Here is a 17,269-nt window from a genome sequence, read left to right on the forward strand (position 1 = left end):
GTTCAATCCCAGCCCCTCCCAGTCCATCCCAATCCTTCACAGTCACTCCCAGTCCCTCCCAGTACATCCCAGTCCATCCCAGTCCATCCCAGTCTCTCCCATTTCTCTGTTTTATGCTCAAATCGTTTCCATGAAAATACAAAAATATCCCGGGGGGGGAGGGGAGGGGGCACCCCAGGACCCCCCCGGGGTGACAGTGACGGTGACAGTGACAGTGTGACAGTGACAGTGTGACAGTGACAGTGTGACAGTGACAGTGACAGGCTCAGATTGGCACCGGGGGCACAGCGGGGGAGGGGCTGTGCCACATTTGGGGGGGGTCACACCCCCAAAAACGCCCCTTGGGGGGTCCCCAAAATATTTGGGGGTGGGGGGAGTGGGGGTGGAGTTTGGGGGGGTCAGAATTTGGGGTACCCAGGTCCAAGGGGGGGTGGAAATAAAATCTGGGGGGACAGAAATTTGGGGGGGTTGAGAATTTGGGGGGGGGCTGGAATTTGGGGTACCCAGGTCCAGGGGGGAGTTTGGAACTTGGGGGGATTTGGAATTTTGGGGGTACCCAGGTCCTGTGGTGGGGAATTTGGAATTTTTGGGGTTTGGAATTTGGGGGGATTTGGAATTTTGGGGGTACCCAGCTCCAGGGGGGTCCTCAGGGCACTTTGGGGGGTCCAGCAGAATTTTTTTTTTGTTTTTTGGGGGGTGGGGGGAGGTTCCAGCTTTTGGGGGGTTCCCCAATGATTGGGGGGGCCCCACCCAGGGTGAGCATTGCAAGGGGGTCCCCAAAATCTGGGGTGGGGTCCCCAAGTCCTGGGAGGTTCCCAACTGGGGGGGGTCCCCAATCCCAGGGGGGTCCCCAAGGGGGGAGTCCCCAAGTCATGGGGGGGTTTCCCCAATCCCAGGGGGTCCCCAATAAGAGGGTCCCCAAGGGGGGATTCCCCAATGGGAAGGTTTCCAATCCTGGGGGGGTTCCCCAATCCCAGGAGTCACTAAGGGGGGGTCCCCAATCCCATGGGGGTCCCCAAGGGGGGTCCCAAGTCATGAGAGGGGGTCCCCAATCCTAGGGGGGTTCCCCAGTGGGAAAGTTTTCAATCCTAGGGGGGCTTCCCCAATCCTGGGGGGTTCCCCAATCCCAGAGGGGTCCCCAATGAGAGGATCCCCCCAATAGGGGATCCCCAATCATGAGGGGGGTTCAACAATCCCGGGGGGGTTCCCCAATCCCAGGGGGTCCCCAAGGGGGGTTCCCCAATCTCATGGTGGTCCCCAATGAGAGGATCCCCCCAATAGGGGATCCCCAATCCCAGGGGGTTCCCCAATCCCAGGGGGGTCCACAATCCGTGGGGGGGTCCTCAATCCCAGGGGGGTCCCGGGGTGTCCCCAATCCCGGGTCCCCTAGCAGCGCCCCGCCTTGGCGTCCCCGATGGCGCCCCAGACGTCGAACACGAACTCGTCGGGGAAAGCGAAATCCCCGAGCTGGGAATCCAGAGCCTCGGCCAGAGCGTCGGGGTCACGGGCGTCACGGCCCAGCTCCACCATGGTGGCGGCTGTGGGGACAGGGGGACAGTGTCAGGGACATCAGGGACATGGGGACAGTGTCAGGGACAGCAGGGACATGGGGACAGGGTCATGGGCGTCACGGCCCAGCTCCACCATGGTGGCGGCTGTGGGGACAGGGGAACAGTGTCAGGGACATGGGGACATCAGGGACATGGGGACAGGGTCACGGGCGTCACGGCCCAGCTCCACCATGGTGGCGGCTGTGGGGACAGGGGAACAGTGTCAGGGACATGGGGACAGTGTCAAGGACACGGGGACATGGGGACAGGGACACGGGGACAGTGTCAGGGACAGGGACATGGGGACATGGACATGGGGACAGGGCCAGAGCGTCGGGGTCCCAAGCGTCACAGCCCAGCTCCACCATGGTGGCGGCTGTGGGGACAGGGACAGTGTCAGGGACAGCAGGGACATAGGGACAGGGACATGGGGACAATTCTGGGGCTTTTTGGGGTTCCCCAGGATTTTGGGGTTCCCCAGGATATTTAGGGGTCCCCAGGATATTTTGGGGTCCCCTGAGGATTTTGGGGTTCCCCAGGATTTTGGGGTTCCCCAGGATATTTAGGGGTCCCCAGGATATTTTGGGGTCCCCAGAGAATTTTGGGGTTCCCCAGGGTATTTGGGGGTCCCCAGGGTATTTGGGGGTCACCCAGCTCGCTGTCCTGGACGTAACTCCCCAAAAATTTTGGGATTCCCAGGATTTTGGATCCCCAGGATATTTTGGGGTCCCCAGGGGATTCCCCAGGATATTTTAGGGTTCCCCAGGATATTTTGGGGATCTCCAGGATATTTGGGGTTCCCCAGGATATTTTGGGGCTCACCCAGCTCGCTGTCCTGGATGTAACTCCCCAAAAACCCCAGGATTTTGGGGTTCCCCAGGATATTTAGGGTTCCCCAGGATATTTTGGAGTCCCCAGGGTATTTTGGGGTCCCCAGGATATTTTGGATCCCCAGGATATTTAGGGTTCCCCAGGATTTGGGGCTCACCCAGCTCGCTGTCCCGGATGTAACTCCCCAAAAACCCCAGGATATTTGGGGTTCCCCAGGGTATTTAGCGTTCCCCAGGATATTTAGGGTTCCCCAGGATATTTAGGGTTCCCCAGGATTTTTGGGGTTCCCCAGGGGGTTCCCCAGGATATTTAGGGTTCCCCAGGATATTTAGGGTTCCCCAGGATATTTGGGGTTCCCCAGGACTTTTGGGGCTCACCCAGCTCGCTGTCCCGGATGCCCATGTAGCTCTCCAGCAGATCGTCCACCTTGGCCACCGCGCGCTCCTCGAACGCCGACGGCTGCGGGAGTGGGGGGGGTTGGGGAGATTTGGGGGGTCCTGAGGGTCCCACAGGGATTGGGGGGGGATTTGGGGGGATCTTCGAGGGTCCCAGGGGGATTTGGGGGGAATTTGGGGGGATCCTCAGGGGTCCCAGGGGGATTTGGGGGGGATCCTGAGGGGTCCCAGGATGGATTTTGGGGGAGTCCTGAGGGTCCCAGGGGGATTTGAGGGGGTCCCAGGGGGATTTGAGGGGGTCCCAGGGGGATTTCTGGGGCGTTCTCAAGGGTCCCAGGGAGATCTGGGGGGGATTTGGGGGGTTCCCGAGGGTCCCAGGATGGATTTTGGGGGTCCCAGGGAAATCTGGGGGATCCCTGAGGGTCCCAGGTGTGGTTTTGGGGTTCCCAGGTGACATTTTAGTGTCCCCAGTTGTATTTTGGTGTCCCCAGGTGTATTTAGGGCTCCCCAGGTGACATTTCGGGTTGCCCAGGTGTATTTTAGGTTCACCCAAGTGAGTTTTTGGCTCCCCAGGTGAGTTATTTTGGGTTCCCCAGGTGTGTTTTAGTTTCCCCAGGTGTATTTTAGGGTGTCCCATGTATATTTTGGCTCCCCAGGTGACATTTTGGGCTCCCCAGGTGTATTTTAGGCTCTCCCCAGGAGTATTTTGGGTTCCCAGGTGTGGTTTTGGACTCCCCAGGTGTATTTCAGATTCCCCAGGTACATTTTAGGATCTCCCAGATGTATTTTAGGGTCTCCCAGGTGTATTTTTTGCTCCCCAGGTGACATTTTAGGGTCCCCCAGGTATATTTAGGGTCCCCCAGGTGTATTTTAGGCTCTCCTCAGGTATATTTTTGTCTCCCCAGGTGACATTTTAGGGTCCCCCAGGTATATTTAGGGTCCCCCAGGTGTATTTAGGGTCCCCCAGGTGTATTTTAGGCTCTCCCCAGATGTATTTTAGGCTCTCCCCAGGTATATTTTAGTTTCCCCAGGTGACATTTTTGGGTCCCCCAGGTGTATTTTCGTTTCCCCAGGTATATTTTAGGCTCTCACCTGCTCCTGCAGCGTGGCCGGGCCCCTCGAGCGCAGCCTCAGCGTCCCCCGGGAGCCCTGGGGGGGAACCCCCCGAGCGCCCCCCGAGCGCGGCCCGATCCCCTCTGGGACACACCGACAGGATGGACAGAGGGACAGGGACAGAGGGACAGACAGAGGGACACAGGGACAGACACAGGGACACAGGGACAGAGGGACACATGGACAGGACAGACAGACAGAGGGACACAGGGACAGGGGACATGGATGGGACAGGGGACAGACAGAGGGACAGGGGACACATGGACACAGGGACAGACAGACGGACACGGGGACACAGGGACAGGGGACAGGACACATGGACAGGGGACAGAGGGACAGGACACAGGGACAGACAGACAGACAAGGGGACAGGAGACACAGGGACAGGGAACAGGACACACGGACATGGAACAGAGGGACACAGGGATGGACAGACAGAGGGACAGGGGGACACAGGGACAGGGGGACACAGGACAGACAGACAGACATAGGGACAGACACACAGACACAGGACAGACAGACAGGGGGGGTCACTGGGGGTCCCCATTGGCGGCACCCTCAGAACCCCCCAGAGCGGGGCTGGGCTCACAGGGGGATCCCAGTACAACCCAGTACAGCCCAGTATAACCCAGTATAGACCAGTATAACCCAGTAAGCCCAGTATAACCCAGTAAGCCCAGTATAGACCAGTATAACCTTGTACAGCCCAGTATAACCCAGTACAGCCCAGCACCCTCCCAGTGCCCCCCAGTCCATCCCAGTTCAATCCTAGTCCATCCCAGTATAACCCAGTCCATCCCAGTATATCCCAGTATTCCCAGTCCATCCCAGCTCACCCCAGGCCCTCCTGGGCTCAGTCAGGGTCAGTTGGAAGCGCTGCCCCCGGGGCAGCTCCTGCAGCCTCCAGTGCCCATCCCAGTGCCCTCCCAGTGCTCCCAGTGCCCATCCCAGTGCCCTCCCAGTGCCCTCCCAGTGCTCCCAGTGCCCATCCCAGTGCCCTCCCAGTGCCCTCCCAGTGCTCCCAGTGCCCCCCCAGTGCCCATCCCAGTATAACCAGTATATCCCAGTATCCCCAGCTCACCCCAGGCCCTCCTGGGCTCGGTCAGGGTCAGTTGGAAGCGCTGTCCCCGGGGCAGCTCCTGCAGCCTCCAGTGCCCTCCCAGTGCCCTCCCAGTGCTCCCAGTGCCCATCCCAGTGCTCCCAGTGCCCTCCCAGTGCTCCCAGTGCCCATCCCAGTGCTCCCAGTGCCCATCCCAGTATAACCCAGTATAACCAGTATCCCCAGCTCACCCCAGGCCCTCCTGGGCTCGGTCAGGGTCAGTTGGAAGCGCTGTCCCCGGGGCAGCTCCTGCAGCCTCCGCGCCACCTCGAAGTGCCGCGCCCCGACCAGGCTGAGCCCGTCCAGCGCCTCCAGCACGTCCCCGACCCCGACCTGGGGCGTGCGCGCCATCACCGAGCCCTCGCGGATCCGCTGCGGGGACAGGGACAATGGGGACACATGGGGACACCTGGGGGACACCTGGGGTGTGTGTGCCATCACCAAGCCCTCCCGGATCCGCTGCGGGGACAAAGTCACCTGGGGGTCACCCGGGGGTCACCTGGGGGTCACCTGGGGGACACCTGGGGGGCACCTGGGGTGTGTGTGCCATCACCGAGCCCTCCCGGATCCGCTGCGGGGACAGGGACAATGGGGACAATGGGGACACCTGGGGGACACCTGGGGGGGCTGGGGACACCTAGGACACCTGGGGGACACCTGAGGCGTGCGCGCTATCACCGAGCCCTCCCAGATCCGCTGCGGGGACAGGGACAATGGGGACACATGGGGACACCTGGGGGACACCTGGGGCGTGCGCGCCATCACCGAGCCCTCCCGGATCCGCTGCGGGGACAGGGACAATGGGGACACCTGGGGGGGTTGGGGACACCTGGGGGACACCTGGGGGTGGCACCTGGGGGGCCTGGGGACACCTGGGGACACCTGGGGGGGCTGGGGACACCTGAAGGACACCTGGGTTACACCTGGGGGGGGCACCTGGGGCGTGCGTGCCATCACCAAGCCCTCCCGGATCTGCTGGGGGAACAGGGACACCTGTGGGCATCTGGGGACACCTGGGGACACCCGGGGAGTGTCTGGGGGACACCTGGGAGGTACCCGGGGGACACCTGGGGTGTGTGTGCCATCACCGAGCCCTCGTGGATCCACTGGGGGGACAGGGTCACCTGGGGGTGGGGACACCTGGGGGGGGCACCTGGGGGCATCTGAGGGCACCTGAGACACATCTGGGGGACATCTGGGGGAGCTGGGGACATTTCGAGCACCTGAGGCCACCTGGGATCAGTTTGGGGTCACCTGGGTGCACCTGTGGGACACCTGGAGGGGTTGGGGGACACCTGGGGGATATCTGGGGTAACTGGGGCCACCTGGGATCAGCTGGGGCCACCTGAGGGGGCTCAGGGCACCCGGGGTCACAGGAGGTCACCTTGGGTCAGTCAGGGCAACCTGGGGTCACCTGGGGTCACTTTGGTCACCTGGAGTCATCTAAGGCCACCCCCATCCACCCAGGTGTGCCCAGGTGTGTTCTCATGTGTCCCAGCTGTACCCAGGTGTGTCCCAGGTGTGTCCCAGCTGTCCCCAGGTGTGTCCCAGCTGTCCCCAGATGTCCCCAGGTGTCTCACCTTGATGAAGGCGTATCCAGCTCCATTATCAGTGATTGTCAGCCCCAGCAATGGCACTGAGTGTGCCCAGGTGTGTTCCCATGTGCCCAGGTGTGTCCCAGGTGTGCCCTAGCTGTATCCTGGTGTGTCCCAGGTGTGTCCCAGCTGTCCCCAGGTGTGTCCCCAGTGTCCCCAGCTGTCCCCAGGTGTCTCACCTTGCTGAAGGCGTATCCAGCCCCGTCGTCAGTGATTGTCAGCCCCAGCAATGGCACTGGGGTGTGCCCAGGTGTGCCCAGGTGTGTCCCAGGTGTCCCCAGGTGTCTCACCTTGATGAAGGCGTATCCAGCCCCGTTGTCAGTGATTGTCAGCCCCAGGGCCTCCTCGGATTTGAGCACCTGCACGTCCTTCTGGCGGCCGCGCGTGTGCGCGAAGATGAAATCCTCCAGCCCGATCTGCCCGCCCAGGAGCTTCTCCATGTCCACATGGGGAGTGTTCAGTGTGCAGAACAGCACCTGGGGACAGGGAAATGTCACCTGGGGACAGGGACAGCACCTGGGGACATTGGGGACACCAGGGATGGCACCTGGGGACAGTGGGGACACGGGGGACACTGACACTGGGGACAGGGACAATCCCCCAGGAGCTTCTCCATGTCCACATGGGGCGTGTTCAGTGTGCAGAACAGCACCTGGGGACAGTGGGGACACTGGGGATGGCACCTGGGGACAGTGGGGACATTGGGGACACTGACACTGGGGACACGGACACCCCCCCAGCAGCTTCTCCATGTCCACATGGGGCGTGTTCAGCGTGCAGAACAGCACCTGGGGACAGGGAAATGGCACCTGGGGATGGCACATGGGGACAGGGACAGTGCCTGGGGACAGGGAAATGGCACCTGGGGACAGGGAAATGGCACCTGGGGACAGGGAAATGGCACCTGGGGACAGTGGGGACAGTGCCTGGGGACACTGGCGACACTGGCACTGGGGACACTGGGGACACTGGGGACAGGGACAGCACCTGGGGACAATTTTCCCATACAGCTCCTGACGTTGCTGAACCCTTCCCAGTCCCTCCCAGTATATCCCAGTCCATCCCAGTATAACCCAGTGCCCCCTAGTCCCATTCCAGTCCCTCCCAGTCCATCCCATCCCATCCCAGTCCCATCCCAGTCCCTCCCAGTATATCCCAGTGCCCCTCAGCCCATCCCAGTCCCTCCCAGTATATGCCACTGCCCTCTCAGTATATCCCAGTCCCATCCCAGTCCCTCCCAGTATATCCCAGTGCCATTCCCCCCTCGCTGGGGGCGATCCCAAAGGCCTCCCCGATTTTCCCGTACAGCTCTCTCACGTTGCTGAACCCCTCCCAGTGTCCCCCAGTCCCTCCCAGTATATCCCAGTGCCCTCCCAGTATAACCCAGTCGCATCCCAGTCCATCCCAGTCAATTCCAGTATATCCCAGTATAACCAGTCCATCCCCACCTCGCTGGGGGCGATCCCGAAGGCCTCCCCGATTTTCCCGTACAGCTCCCTGACGTTGCTGAACCCCTCCACGCGGCCCGTGGGGGAGCCGTGGGCCAGCTGGGTGTGGAACACGAGGCGGGGCCGCAGCGCGGGGGGGGGAGGGGCGGCTCCCCCCGCCCCCCCCGGGGCTCCCCCGGGCTCTCCCGGGGCCCCCCCGCGACCCCCGGCCCCCTCCTCGTTCTCCACCAGCGGCGGCGGCTTCTTGCGGCGGCCCAGGCCCAGCGGCATGGGGGGGGTGGGGGGGGTTTGGGGGGGATTGGGTGGGTTTGGGGGAATTTAGGGGGGTTTTTGGGGGGTCTGGAGGGGGTTTAAGGAAATTTAGGGGGGGTTTGAGGGGGCCTGGAGGGGGTTTGAGGGGTCTGGGGGGGTCTGGAGGGGGTTTAGGGGAATTTAGGGGGGATTCTGGGGGGATTTAGGGGAAGTCTGGGAGAGTTTGGGGGGGGTTGGAGGAGTTTAGGGGGGTCTGGAGGGGGTTTCTGGGGGTCTGGGGTGGTTAAGGGGAATTTAGGGGGAGTTTGGAGGGGATTTAGGGGAATTTAGGGGGGTTTTGGGGGGTCTGGGGGGGTTTGGGAGTGACCTGGGGGGGTCTGGAGGGGGTTTAGGGAAGTTTAGGGGGGGGTTGAGGAGTTTTAGGGGGGTCTAGGGGGAGTCTGGGGGGCTTTGAGGGGGTTTAGGGTTGTTTGGGGGGGTTTAGGGAGGGATTAGGGAAGTTTGGAGGAGTTTAGAGGAGTCTGGAGGAATTTAGGGCGGGTCTAGGGGAGTTTAGGACGGGTTTAGGGGGAGTTTAGGGGAGTCAGGCTGGGTTTAGTGGGAGGGGGTTTCGTCTGTCCCGAGATTTCTGGGGGTGTCGGATTGGTCTGGGGGGGTCTCGGTGTGACCGGGGATGTTTCTGGGGGGTTTCGGTGTGACCGAGGGGGTTCCGGGGGGGTCCCGGTGTGACGGGGGGGGGTTCCGGTGTGACCGGGGATGTTTCTGGGGGGTCTCGGTGTGACCGGGGATGTTTCTGGGGGGTCCCCGGTGGGGGCGGGGCTCGCTGCCCCCACCCCAATATGGGGGGGGGAGGGGCGGGGGGGATTCCTGCGCTGTTCCGCCGGGGGCTGGAAGGAGAGAGGGGAAACTGAGGGTGGGGGAAGGGTCCCCGAACCCCTCAGCCCCGCCAGACACAACCGGGACACCCCCCGGACCCCCCCACACCGGGCCCGGTCCCGCCCCGGACCCGCGAGACCCCCAAGCCCCCGCCGGGTCCCGGTTCCCACCGACCCCCGGGTCCATCCCTGTCCCCCCACACAGCCCCAGCCCCCCCCGGCTCGGTCCGGTCCCGGTTTCGGTGCCGGTTTCGGTGCCGGTGCCCCCTCCCGGTCCCCCCCTCACCACCGGGCGCTGCAACCGGAGCGGCACTTCCGGGAGGGCGTGGCCAAACCCCACCCTGACCAATCAGCGCCGCCGCCCCGCTCTGCTCGGACCAATCAGCGCCGCCTCTCCGCTCTGACCAATCAGCGTCGCCGTCCCGCCCCGCCCTGACCAATCAGCGCGCCGCCCCGCCCCACCCGAACCAATGGGAGCTGAGAGGGGTCAGGAAAGGGCTCGGCCGCTGTTCCCGCCCCCCCCGCCCGCCGCGGGCAATGGGCGCGTCCGGCCTCGCGCGGCAGCGCAGCCAATCAGAAGGCAGGACGGGGCGTGAGGGGGCGGGGCCAAAGGGGGCGGGGCCAGGGAGAAACAAAACCCAGAGCCCAATTGGGTAGGGGGCGGGAATGGATCCCAAAGGGGGGTTCGGACCCCAAAGGGGGGGGCACAGACCCCATTTAGGGGGGCACAGACCCCATCTGGGGAGGGAGACAGGAACAGGGATTATTGGGAAGGGGTCCCAAACCCGATTTTGGGGGGGCAGAGACACCATTGGGGGGACACAGATGGAATTTGGGGAGGGGGCGGGAATGGACGCTAAAACGGGGTTCAGACCCCAATGGTGGGGGGGAGCACAGACCCCATTTGGGGGGCACAGACCCCATTTGGGGAGGGGGCAGGAACTGATCCGGGGGGGCACAATCATTGGGGAGGGGTCCCAAACCCGATTTTGGGGGGCACAGACCCGATTTGGGGGACACAAATCTCATTTGGGGAGGGGGTCCCAAACCCGATTTTGGGGCACAGACCCCATTGGGGGTCACAAATCTCATTTGGGGAGGGGTCCCAAACCCGATTTTGGGGCACAGACCCCATTTGGGGGGCACAGATGGAATTTGAGTGGCACAGACCCCATTTGGGGGGCACAGACCCCATTTGGGGAGGGGTCCCAAACCCGATTTGGGGGGCACAGACCCCCTGTCTCCATCCCTGAGCCCCCCCGGTGCCCCCCAATTCCCCCCCCTCCCCACCCCACAAACACACCGGGTTCGGATTTTTGCACTTTTTAATCTCGGACCCTTTTCCAGGCGGTTCCACCCCAAAACCGCGAGGGTCCCTCCCCCTCCCCGCCCCGAGCCGCCTGCGGCCCCCCCACCCCCCCCGAGGGGTCCCCCCTGGCCTGGGGGGGCTGGGAAGGGACAGGACCCCCCCCCAAATACAGCGGGGGAGGGGGGGACCCCAAAAGGGGAAACGAGGGGGGAGGGGACGTGTGGACCCCCCCCAAAAATACAGCCCGGGGTGGGGGGGGGGGACGGACACCTGGGACCCCCAAAATGGGGGGGTGGGGATACCTGGGGACCCCGAAATTGGAGTCAGGGACACCTGAGGACTCTCAAAATGGGGGGTGAGAACACCTGAGACCCCCAAATTGGGGGGAAAGGACATCCCGGGACCCCCAGAATGGGGAGATAAGGACCCGAGGACCCCAAAAATTGGGAATAAGGACACCTGAAGACCCCGAGACCCCCAAAATGGGGAGCAAGGACATCCCGGGACCCCCAAAATTGGGGTCAGGGACACCTGAGGACCCCCCAAAATGGGATTTAAGGACACCTGGGACCCCCAAAATGGGGGGGCGACAACACCTAAAGACCCCGAGACCCCCAAAATGGGGAGCAAGAACACCTGAGGATCCCCAAAATGGGGGGGTAAAGACACCCGAAAACCCCGAGACCCCCAAAATGAGGGGTAAGGACAGCCAGGGACCCTCAAAATTGGGGACAAGGACACCTGGGACCCCCAAAATGGGGGGTAAAGACACCTAGGGACCCCCAAAATGTGGGGACAAGGACCCCTGAAGACCCTGAGACCCCCAAAATGGGGGTTTAAGGACACCTGGGACCCCCAAAATTGGGGTCAGGGACACCTGCGAATCCCCAAAATGAGGGGTAAAGACACCTGAAGACCCCGAGACCCCCAAAATGGGGTTTAAGGACAGTCGGGGACCCCAAAATGGGGGGGGTAAGGACACCTGAGGAACCCCAAAATTGGGGGGTAAAGACACCTGAAAAACCCCAAGACCCCCAAAATGGGATTTAAGGACACCTGGGACCCCCAAAATTGGGGGTAAGGACACCCCGGGATCCCCAAAACCACCTCGGGACCCCCCAAAACCACGGGAGAATGTCAGGGCAATGGGGGGGGGGGTAGGGGAGGGGACACACCCCAAACCCTGAGACCCCAAATCCCCCCTAGAACTGATTGGGGGCCAGGACACCCCAAAATCCCCCTGAGATGGAGCCTGGGGGTGATGAGACCCCCAAAACCCCACCTAGAGCTGAGATTGGGGACCAGGACACCCGAAACCCCATCTCAGGTGGATATTGGTGGGGATGAGACCCCCCAAACCCCCCTAGAACTGAGATTGGGGACCAGGACACCCCAAAATTCCCCCCTAGAACTGAGACTGGGGACCAGGACACCCCAAAAAAAAACCCTTGAGGTGGAGATTGGGGACCAGGACACCCCAAAAAAACCCCGAGGTGGATCTTGGTGGGGACCAGGACACCTCAAAATCCCCCAGAGCTGGATCTTGGAGGGGATGAGACCCCCCAAAACCCCCCTGAGATGGAGCCTGGGGGTGATGAACCCCCCAAATTCCCCCCTAGAGCTGAGATTGGGGACCAGGACACCCCAAACCCCAGCTCAGATGGATCCTGGGGAGATGAGACCCCCCAAACCCCCCCCTAAAACTGAGATTGTGGATCAGGACACCCCAAACCGCAGCTCAGGTGGATCTTGGGGGGCGATCAGACCCCCCCAAAACACCCCCAGATGCAGATGAGAACCCCGGATCCCCCCCAAACCCGGAGTTTTTTTTTTTGGGGTGTGTCCCCCCAAGTCCCACCCCCCCACCCCCCGGGCAGGATTTTGGGGTCCCTAGAGGGGCAGGATCTGCTCCAGGAGGGGTTTGGAGGCCGGGGGGATCCTGTCGGGGAATTTGACCTCGAACTCGATGACGAGGTCCCCGCGCTGCTCGGGACAGCGGGGGAAGGGCAGCCCCTCCCCCGGCACGCGGCGCTTGACCCCCGGCTTGAGCACGTCCTGGAACACCATGGGGATGGAGCGGCCATCGAGCGTGGGGACAGTCACCGTGCAGCCACACAGCGCCTGGGGACACACAGGGACAGGGTCAGGGACACACAGGGACAGGGACACCATGGGGATGGAGCGGCCATCGAGCGTGGGGACAGTCACCGTGCAGCCACACAGGGCCTGGGGGGACAGGGACAGGGTCAGGGACAGGGGACACCATGGGGACAGGGACACACAGGGACACCATGGGGATGGAGCGGCTATCGAGGGTGGGGACAGTCACCGTGCAGCCACACAGCGCCTGGGGGGACAGGGGGACACGGTCAGGGACAGGGGACACACAGGGACACACAGGGACACAGGGGACACAGGTCAGGGACAGGGTCAGGGACACACAGGGACAGGGACAGGGACAGGGACACCATGGGGATGGAGCGGCCATCGAGCGTGGGGACGGTCACCGTGCAGCCACACAGCGCCTGGGGACACAGGGACACGGGTAAGGGACAGGGACAAGGACACACAGGGACACACAGGGACAGGTCAATGATGGGGGACACAGGGGACACACAGGGGATGGACACAGCAGTGCCAGGGGACACGTGGGACATGTCCCCGCCAGGATGAGGGGACACCCCCAGCACAGCCCCAGCGACCCCAAAATGACCCCAGAGAGTGACCCCAGGTCATCCACTGTGTCCTGGCACTGCCCAGAGTGACTCCAGAGTGACCCCCCAAGTGATCCCAGGGTGACACCATAGTGACCTCAGAGTGACCCCAGAGTGACCCCGGTGACCCCAAAATGACCCCAGAATGATCCCAAAATGACCCCAGAATGACCCCCCAGAATGATCCCAGTGACCCCAGAATGACCCCCCCAAATGACCCCAGGGTGACCCCCAGCCATCCATCCTGTCCCCCCATCGTGTCCCAGCCCCCACCCGGTGTCCCCAGCCAGAGCGATGGCCCCGATGTCCCCACCAAAACCAACCCCGTGTCCCGAGTGTCCCCCCAGTGTCCCCCAGTGTGCCCCAGTGCCCCCCAGTGTCCCCTCAGTGTCCCCCAGTGTCCCCTCAGTGTCCCCAGTGTCCCCTCAGTGTCCCCACCTGACTCCAATGTCCCCAACATCCCCAGAGCAGCTCTGATGTCCCCACTGCCACCATCCCAACCATGACGTCCCCACTGCCCACCAACCCATCCCCACAGTGTCCCCACTGCCACCAACCCAATGCTGATGTCCCCACTGCCACCCACCCCATTGTCCCTACTCCCATCAACCCAACCCAAATCTTCCCACTGCCACCAACCCATCCCCACAGTGTCCCCACTGTCCCCACCGCCACCCCTCACCCCTGCTGTCCCCACTGCCACCAACCCCCACAGTGTCCCCATTGTCCCCACTGCCCCCAACCTAACCCCCAATGTCCCCACTGCCACCAACCCAGTTCAATGTCCCCACCGCCACCAACCCCCACAGTGTCCCCATTGTCCCCACTGCCCCCAACCTAACCCCCAATGTCCCCACCGCCACCAACCCCCACAGTGTCCCCACTGCCACCAACCCCCGATGTCCCCAACACCACCAACCCAACCATGATGTCCCCACTGCCACCCACCCACCCTTGATGTCCCCACTGTCACCAACCCAGTTCAATGTCCCCACTGCCACCAGCCCAACCCCAATTTCCCCACTGCCACCAACTCCCATTGTCCCCACTGCCACTGACCCAATCCCAATGTCCCTACTGCCACCAACCCATCCCCACAGTGTCCCCACTGTCACCATCACAACCCCACAATGTCCCCACTGCCACCAACCCAACACTGATGCCCCCACTGCCATCCACACACCCTTGATGTCCCCATTGCCACCAACCCAACCCCGATGTCCCCACTGCCACCATGCCAACCTCATTGTCCCCACTGCCACCCACACACCCCAATGTCCCCAACACCACCAACCCAACCCCTACTGTCCCCAATGCCACCAACCCCCATTGTCCCCACTGCCACCAACCCATCCTTGATGTCCCCACTGCCACCAACCCCACCAATGTCTCCACTGCCACCAATGTCCCCACAATGTCCCCACTGCCACCAACCCAGTTCAATGTCCCCAACACCACCAACCCAACCGTGATGTCCCCACCGCCACCAACCCTTGATGTCCCCACTGTCACCCACCCACCCCCCAGTGTCCCCGCTGTCCCCCCGCCCCCGTGTCCCGCTGTCACCTCTCTGAGGCTGATCCTGGCCGGGTAGACGATGTCGGAGCCGTCCCTGCGGAACACGTCGTGCGGTTTGTCCTTGAGCACGAACACCACGTCGGCCGGGATGTTGGTGGCCGTCTGGTCGCCCTCCTTGGGGAAGGTGATCTTGGTGCCCTCCTTCCAGCCTCGCTTCACCTCGATGGTCAGGATCTTATCCTCGTTCCTCACCGTCTTCCCGTCGGGTCCCAGGCGCTTGTGGGAGATTTTCATTTTCTTGGTGCAGCCGCTGTAAATCTCCTCGAGCGACACTCGCAGCTCGTAGAGCACGGGCGGGTCCTGGCGGCGCCCCTCGGCCCCGCGGCCCCGGGGGAAGCTGACGCTGCCGAACCCCCCCACGTGGAAGGTGTTGAAGGATTCCTCGCCGTCCTCGTCGTCGCCGTTGCGCTGCACGAAGAAGGTGTCGAAGGGGTTGCGGCCGTCGAAGAACTCGGCGAACATGGCGTGAGGGTCCCCGCGGAACGTGTAGGTGAAGGTGGGGCCGTTGGAGCCCCCCGGGCCGGGGGTGGGGGCTCCCCCTTTGAGGCCTGGGGATGTTCGGGGGGTGTTGATTGGGATGGTTGGGACGGTGCCCGGCAGCCGCCCCGCCGGAGGGTGCGGGGTGAGCCGCGGGCAGGGCGTGGGGCGGCGCAGGGTGTGGGGAACCGGTTCTGCCCGTGGCGCCGACGCTGCTGACGGGGCTCCGGACGGGTCCCGACAAGCCCAGCCGGCTCCAGCGGCTCCCCCCCGGCACACCCCGGCGCCCTCCCGGTGCCCCTCGGGCTGCTGGGCCGCCGCCGGTCCCGGCCACGAGGGTCGGTGGTGCTGGACCCCCCCTCAGAGCCCCCAGCCCCGCTCTGGATTCACCCTGACCCCGCCCTGCTGCCAGGGCCTCCCAACCCCCAGCCCTGCCACCAGCACCTGTCCCCAATTCGTGTCCCCATCTCCTGTACCCATCTCCTGTCCCCAATTCGTGTCCCCATCACCTGTCCCCAATTCGTGTCCCCATCGCTTGTCCTGACCCCCTGTCCCTATTACTTGTCCCTGCCACCTGTCCTCACCCCCTGTCCCCACCTTGTCCCCATCACTGTCCTCACCCCCTGTCCCCATTACTGTCCCTGTCACCTGTCGTCACCCCCGTCCTCACCTCGTGTCCCCATCACCTGTCGTGGTTCCCTGTCCCCATCCCCTGCCTCCCCCATCCCCCCACACCTTTACTCGTCCCCCCCAATCTCCCCACCTCGACCCCCCCAGACCCCCCCAAGCCCCCCCAACCCCCTCCCGACCTCCCCGCGCCCCCTCCCACTCCCACACCCCCATCCCCAGCTCTGTGTCCCCTCCCGTGTCCCCTCCCGTGTCCCCCACACCTCCATCCCCTCCCCATGCTGTGTCCCTTGCTGTGTCCCCTCCCCACTGTGTCCCCTCCGGTGTCCCCCAGCCCCTCCACACCCTCCAGTCCTTCTCTCTGCTCTGTCCCCTCCCGCGTCCCCTCCTGTGTCCCCTCCCGTGTCCCCTCCCGTGTCCCCTCTGGTGTCCCCTCCCGTGTCCCCTCCCGTGTCCCCCCCACCCCCCCGGTCCCCCCCGTGCCGCCGCTCACCCTCCTCCCCGTACTTGTCGAAGATCTCCCGTTTTTTGGGGTCGCTGAGCACGTCATAGGCCTCGGCCACCTCCTTGAAGCGCTGCTCGGCGCCGGGGGAGCGATCCTTGTCGGGGTGGCAGCGCAGCGCCTGCCGCCGGTACGCGCGGCGGATGTCGGCGGGGGAAGCGCCCCGGGACAGCCCCAGCGTGCGGTAATAATCCTTCCCCATGGCCACCCCCGCTGCTCTGGCACCGGGCACGGCGAGGATCGGCGGGACGGGCACGGGGAGGGAGCGGAGAGGGGCGGGGGGGGCGGGGAGGGGCGGGGAGGGACCGGGGATGGACCAGGGAGGGACCAAGGTGGGACCGGGGACGGACCGAGGGATGGGGATGGAGCGGGGAGGGAGCGGAGAGGGAGCGGGGGGGGCGGGGGGACGGGGAGGGGCGGGGAGGGACCGGGGATGGACCGAGGTGGGACCGGGGACGGACCGAGGGATGGACTGGGGATGGGGATGGAGCGGGGAGGGACCAGGGAGGGACCGGGGATGGATCGAGGGATGGATATGGAGCGGGGAGGGACCAGGGAGGGACCGGGGACGGACCGAGGGATGGGGATGGAGCGGGGAGGGACTGAAGGATGGGGATGGAGAGGGATGGGACAGGGGAGGGACCGAGGGATGGGGATGGAGCGGGGAGGGACCGGGGAGGACCGGGAAGGGAGTAGGGGTGGACCGAGAAGGAACCGGGGAGGGAGATGGAGCGGGGAGGGACTGGAGAGGGATGGGGATGGACCTGGGGATGGGATTGAGGGATGGAGCGGGGAGGGACCGGGGATGGAGAGAGACCGGGGAGGGACCGGACAGGGACGGGGAAGAGAGCGGGGACGGACCGAGGAGGGACCGAGGGATGGAGATGGGGCAGGGAGGGACCGG

General features: G+C 63.8%; 2 protein-coding genes across 6 annotated transcripts; both read right to left on the reverse strand.

Annotated features, from left to right (window-relative positions):
* Positions 1–1,327: 1,327 nt before the first annotated feature.
* GIPC1 (GIPC PDZ domain containing family member 1) lies at positions 1,328–8,310 on the reverse strand. 3 transcript variants are annotated; one of them, XM_033083762.1, is made up of 7 exons: positions 8,096–8,310; positions 7,847–7,910; positions 6,874–7,059; positions 5,180–5,360; positions 3,869–3,972; positions 2,759–2,840; positions 1,328–1,538 (listed from the first exon to the last, which is right to left on the reverse strand). In XM_033083762.1, the coding sequence occupies exons 1-7, from the start codon at positions 8,299–8,301 to the stop codon at positions 1,387–1,389; spliced, it is 975 nt and encodes a 324-aa protein (XP_032939653.1). In that variant the 5' UTR covers positions 8,302–8,310; the 3' UTR covers positions 1,328–1,386. The 3 variants fall into 3 exon arrangements, with proteins under 3 accessions (XP_032939653.1, XP_032939652.1, XP_032939654.1); XM_033083761.1 differs by lacking the exon at positions 7,847–7,910 and having other exon boundaries at positions 8,032–8,310; XM_033083763.2 differs by lacking the exons at positions 1,328–1,538; positions 7,847–7,910 and adding an exon at positions 1,608–1,751 and having other exon boundaries at positions 8,032–8,310.
* Positions 8,311–12,328: 4,018 nt separating this feature from the next.
* On the reverse strand, positions 12,329–16,641 carry DNAJB1 (DnaJ heat shock protein family (Hsp40) member B1). 3 transcript variants are annotated; one of them, XM_033083767.1, is made up of 3 exons: positions 16,357–16,641; positions 14,748–15,307; positions 12,329–12,588 (listed from the first exon to the last, which is right to left on the reverse strand). In XM_033083767.1, the coding sequence occupies exons 1-3, from the start codon at positions 16,565–16,567 to the stop codon at positions 12,358–12,360; spliced, it is 1,002 nt and encodes a 333-aa protein (XP_032939658.1). In that variant the 5' UTR covers positions 16,568–16,641; the 3' UTR covers positions 12,329–12,357. The 3 variants fall into 3 exon arrangements, with proteins under 3 accessions (XP_032939658.1, XP_032939657.1, XP_032939659.1); XM_033083766.1 differs by having other exon boundaries at positions 12,329–12,693; XM_033083768.2 differs by having other exon boundaries at positions 12,329–12,693; positions 16,371–16,502.
* Between the last annotated feature and the right edge of the window lie 628 nt (positions 16,642–17,269).

The sequence above is a fragment of the Catharus ustulatus genome, chromosome 33 (assembly GCF_009819885.2).
Source record: "Catharus ustulatus isolate bCatUst1 chromosome 33, bCatUst1.pri.v2, whole genome shotgun sequence".
Taxonomy (NCBI): Eukaryota; Metazoa; Chordata; class Aves; order Passeriformes; family Turdidae; genus Catharus; species Catharus ustulatus.

What these genes read in the sequence shown, in the direction of transcription:
- GIPC1 (XM_033083762.1), bottom strand. Translation starts at nt 8,301, where the DNA reads ATGCCGCTGGGCCTGGGCCGCCGCAAGAAGCCGCCGCCGCTGGTGGAG. An exon ending in CTGGATACGCCTTCATCAAG is followed by an intron (nt 5,361 to 6,873) that starts GTGAGACACCTG and finishes CTGTCCCCGCAG; the next exon opens with CGGATCCGCGAGGGCTCGGT. An exon ending in CATCCGGGACAGCGAGCTGG is followed by an intron (nt 1,539 to 2,758) that starts GTGAGCCCCAAA and finishes CTGTCCCCACAG; the next exon opens with CCGCCACCATGGTGGAGCTG.
- DNAJB1 (XM_033083766.1), bottom strand. Translation starts at nt 16,567, where the DNA reads ATGGGGAAGGATTATTACCGCACGCTGGGGCTGTCCCGGGGCGCTTCC. An exon ending in CGACAAGTACGGGGAGGAGG is followed by an intron (nt 15,308 to 16,356) that starts GTGAGCGGCGGC and finishes GAACATCCCCAG; the next exon opens with GCCTCAAAGGGGGAGCCCCC. An exon ending in CCAGGATCAGCCTCAGAGAG is followed by an intron (nt 12,694 to 14,747) that starts GTGACAGCGGGA and finishes CTGTCCCCCCAG; the next exon opens with GCCCTGTGTGGCTGCACGGT.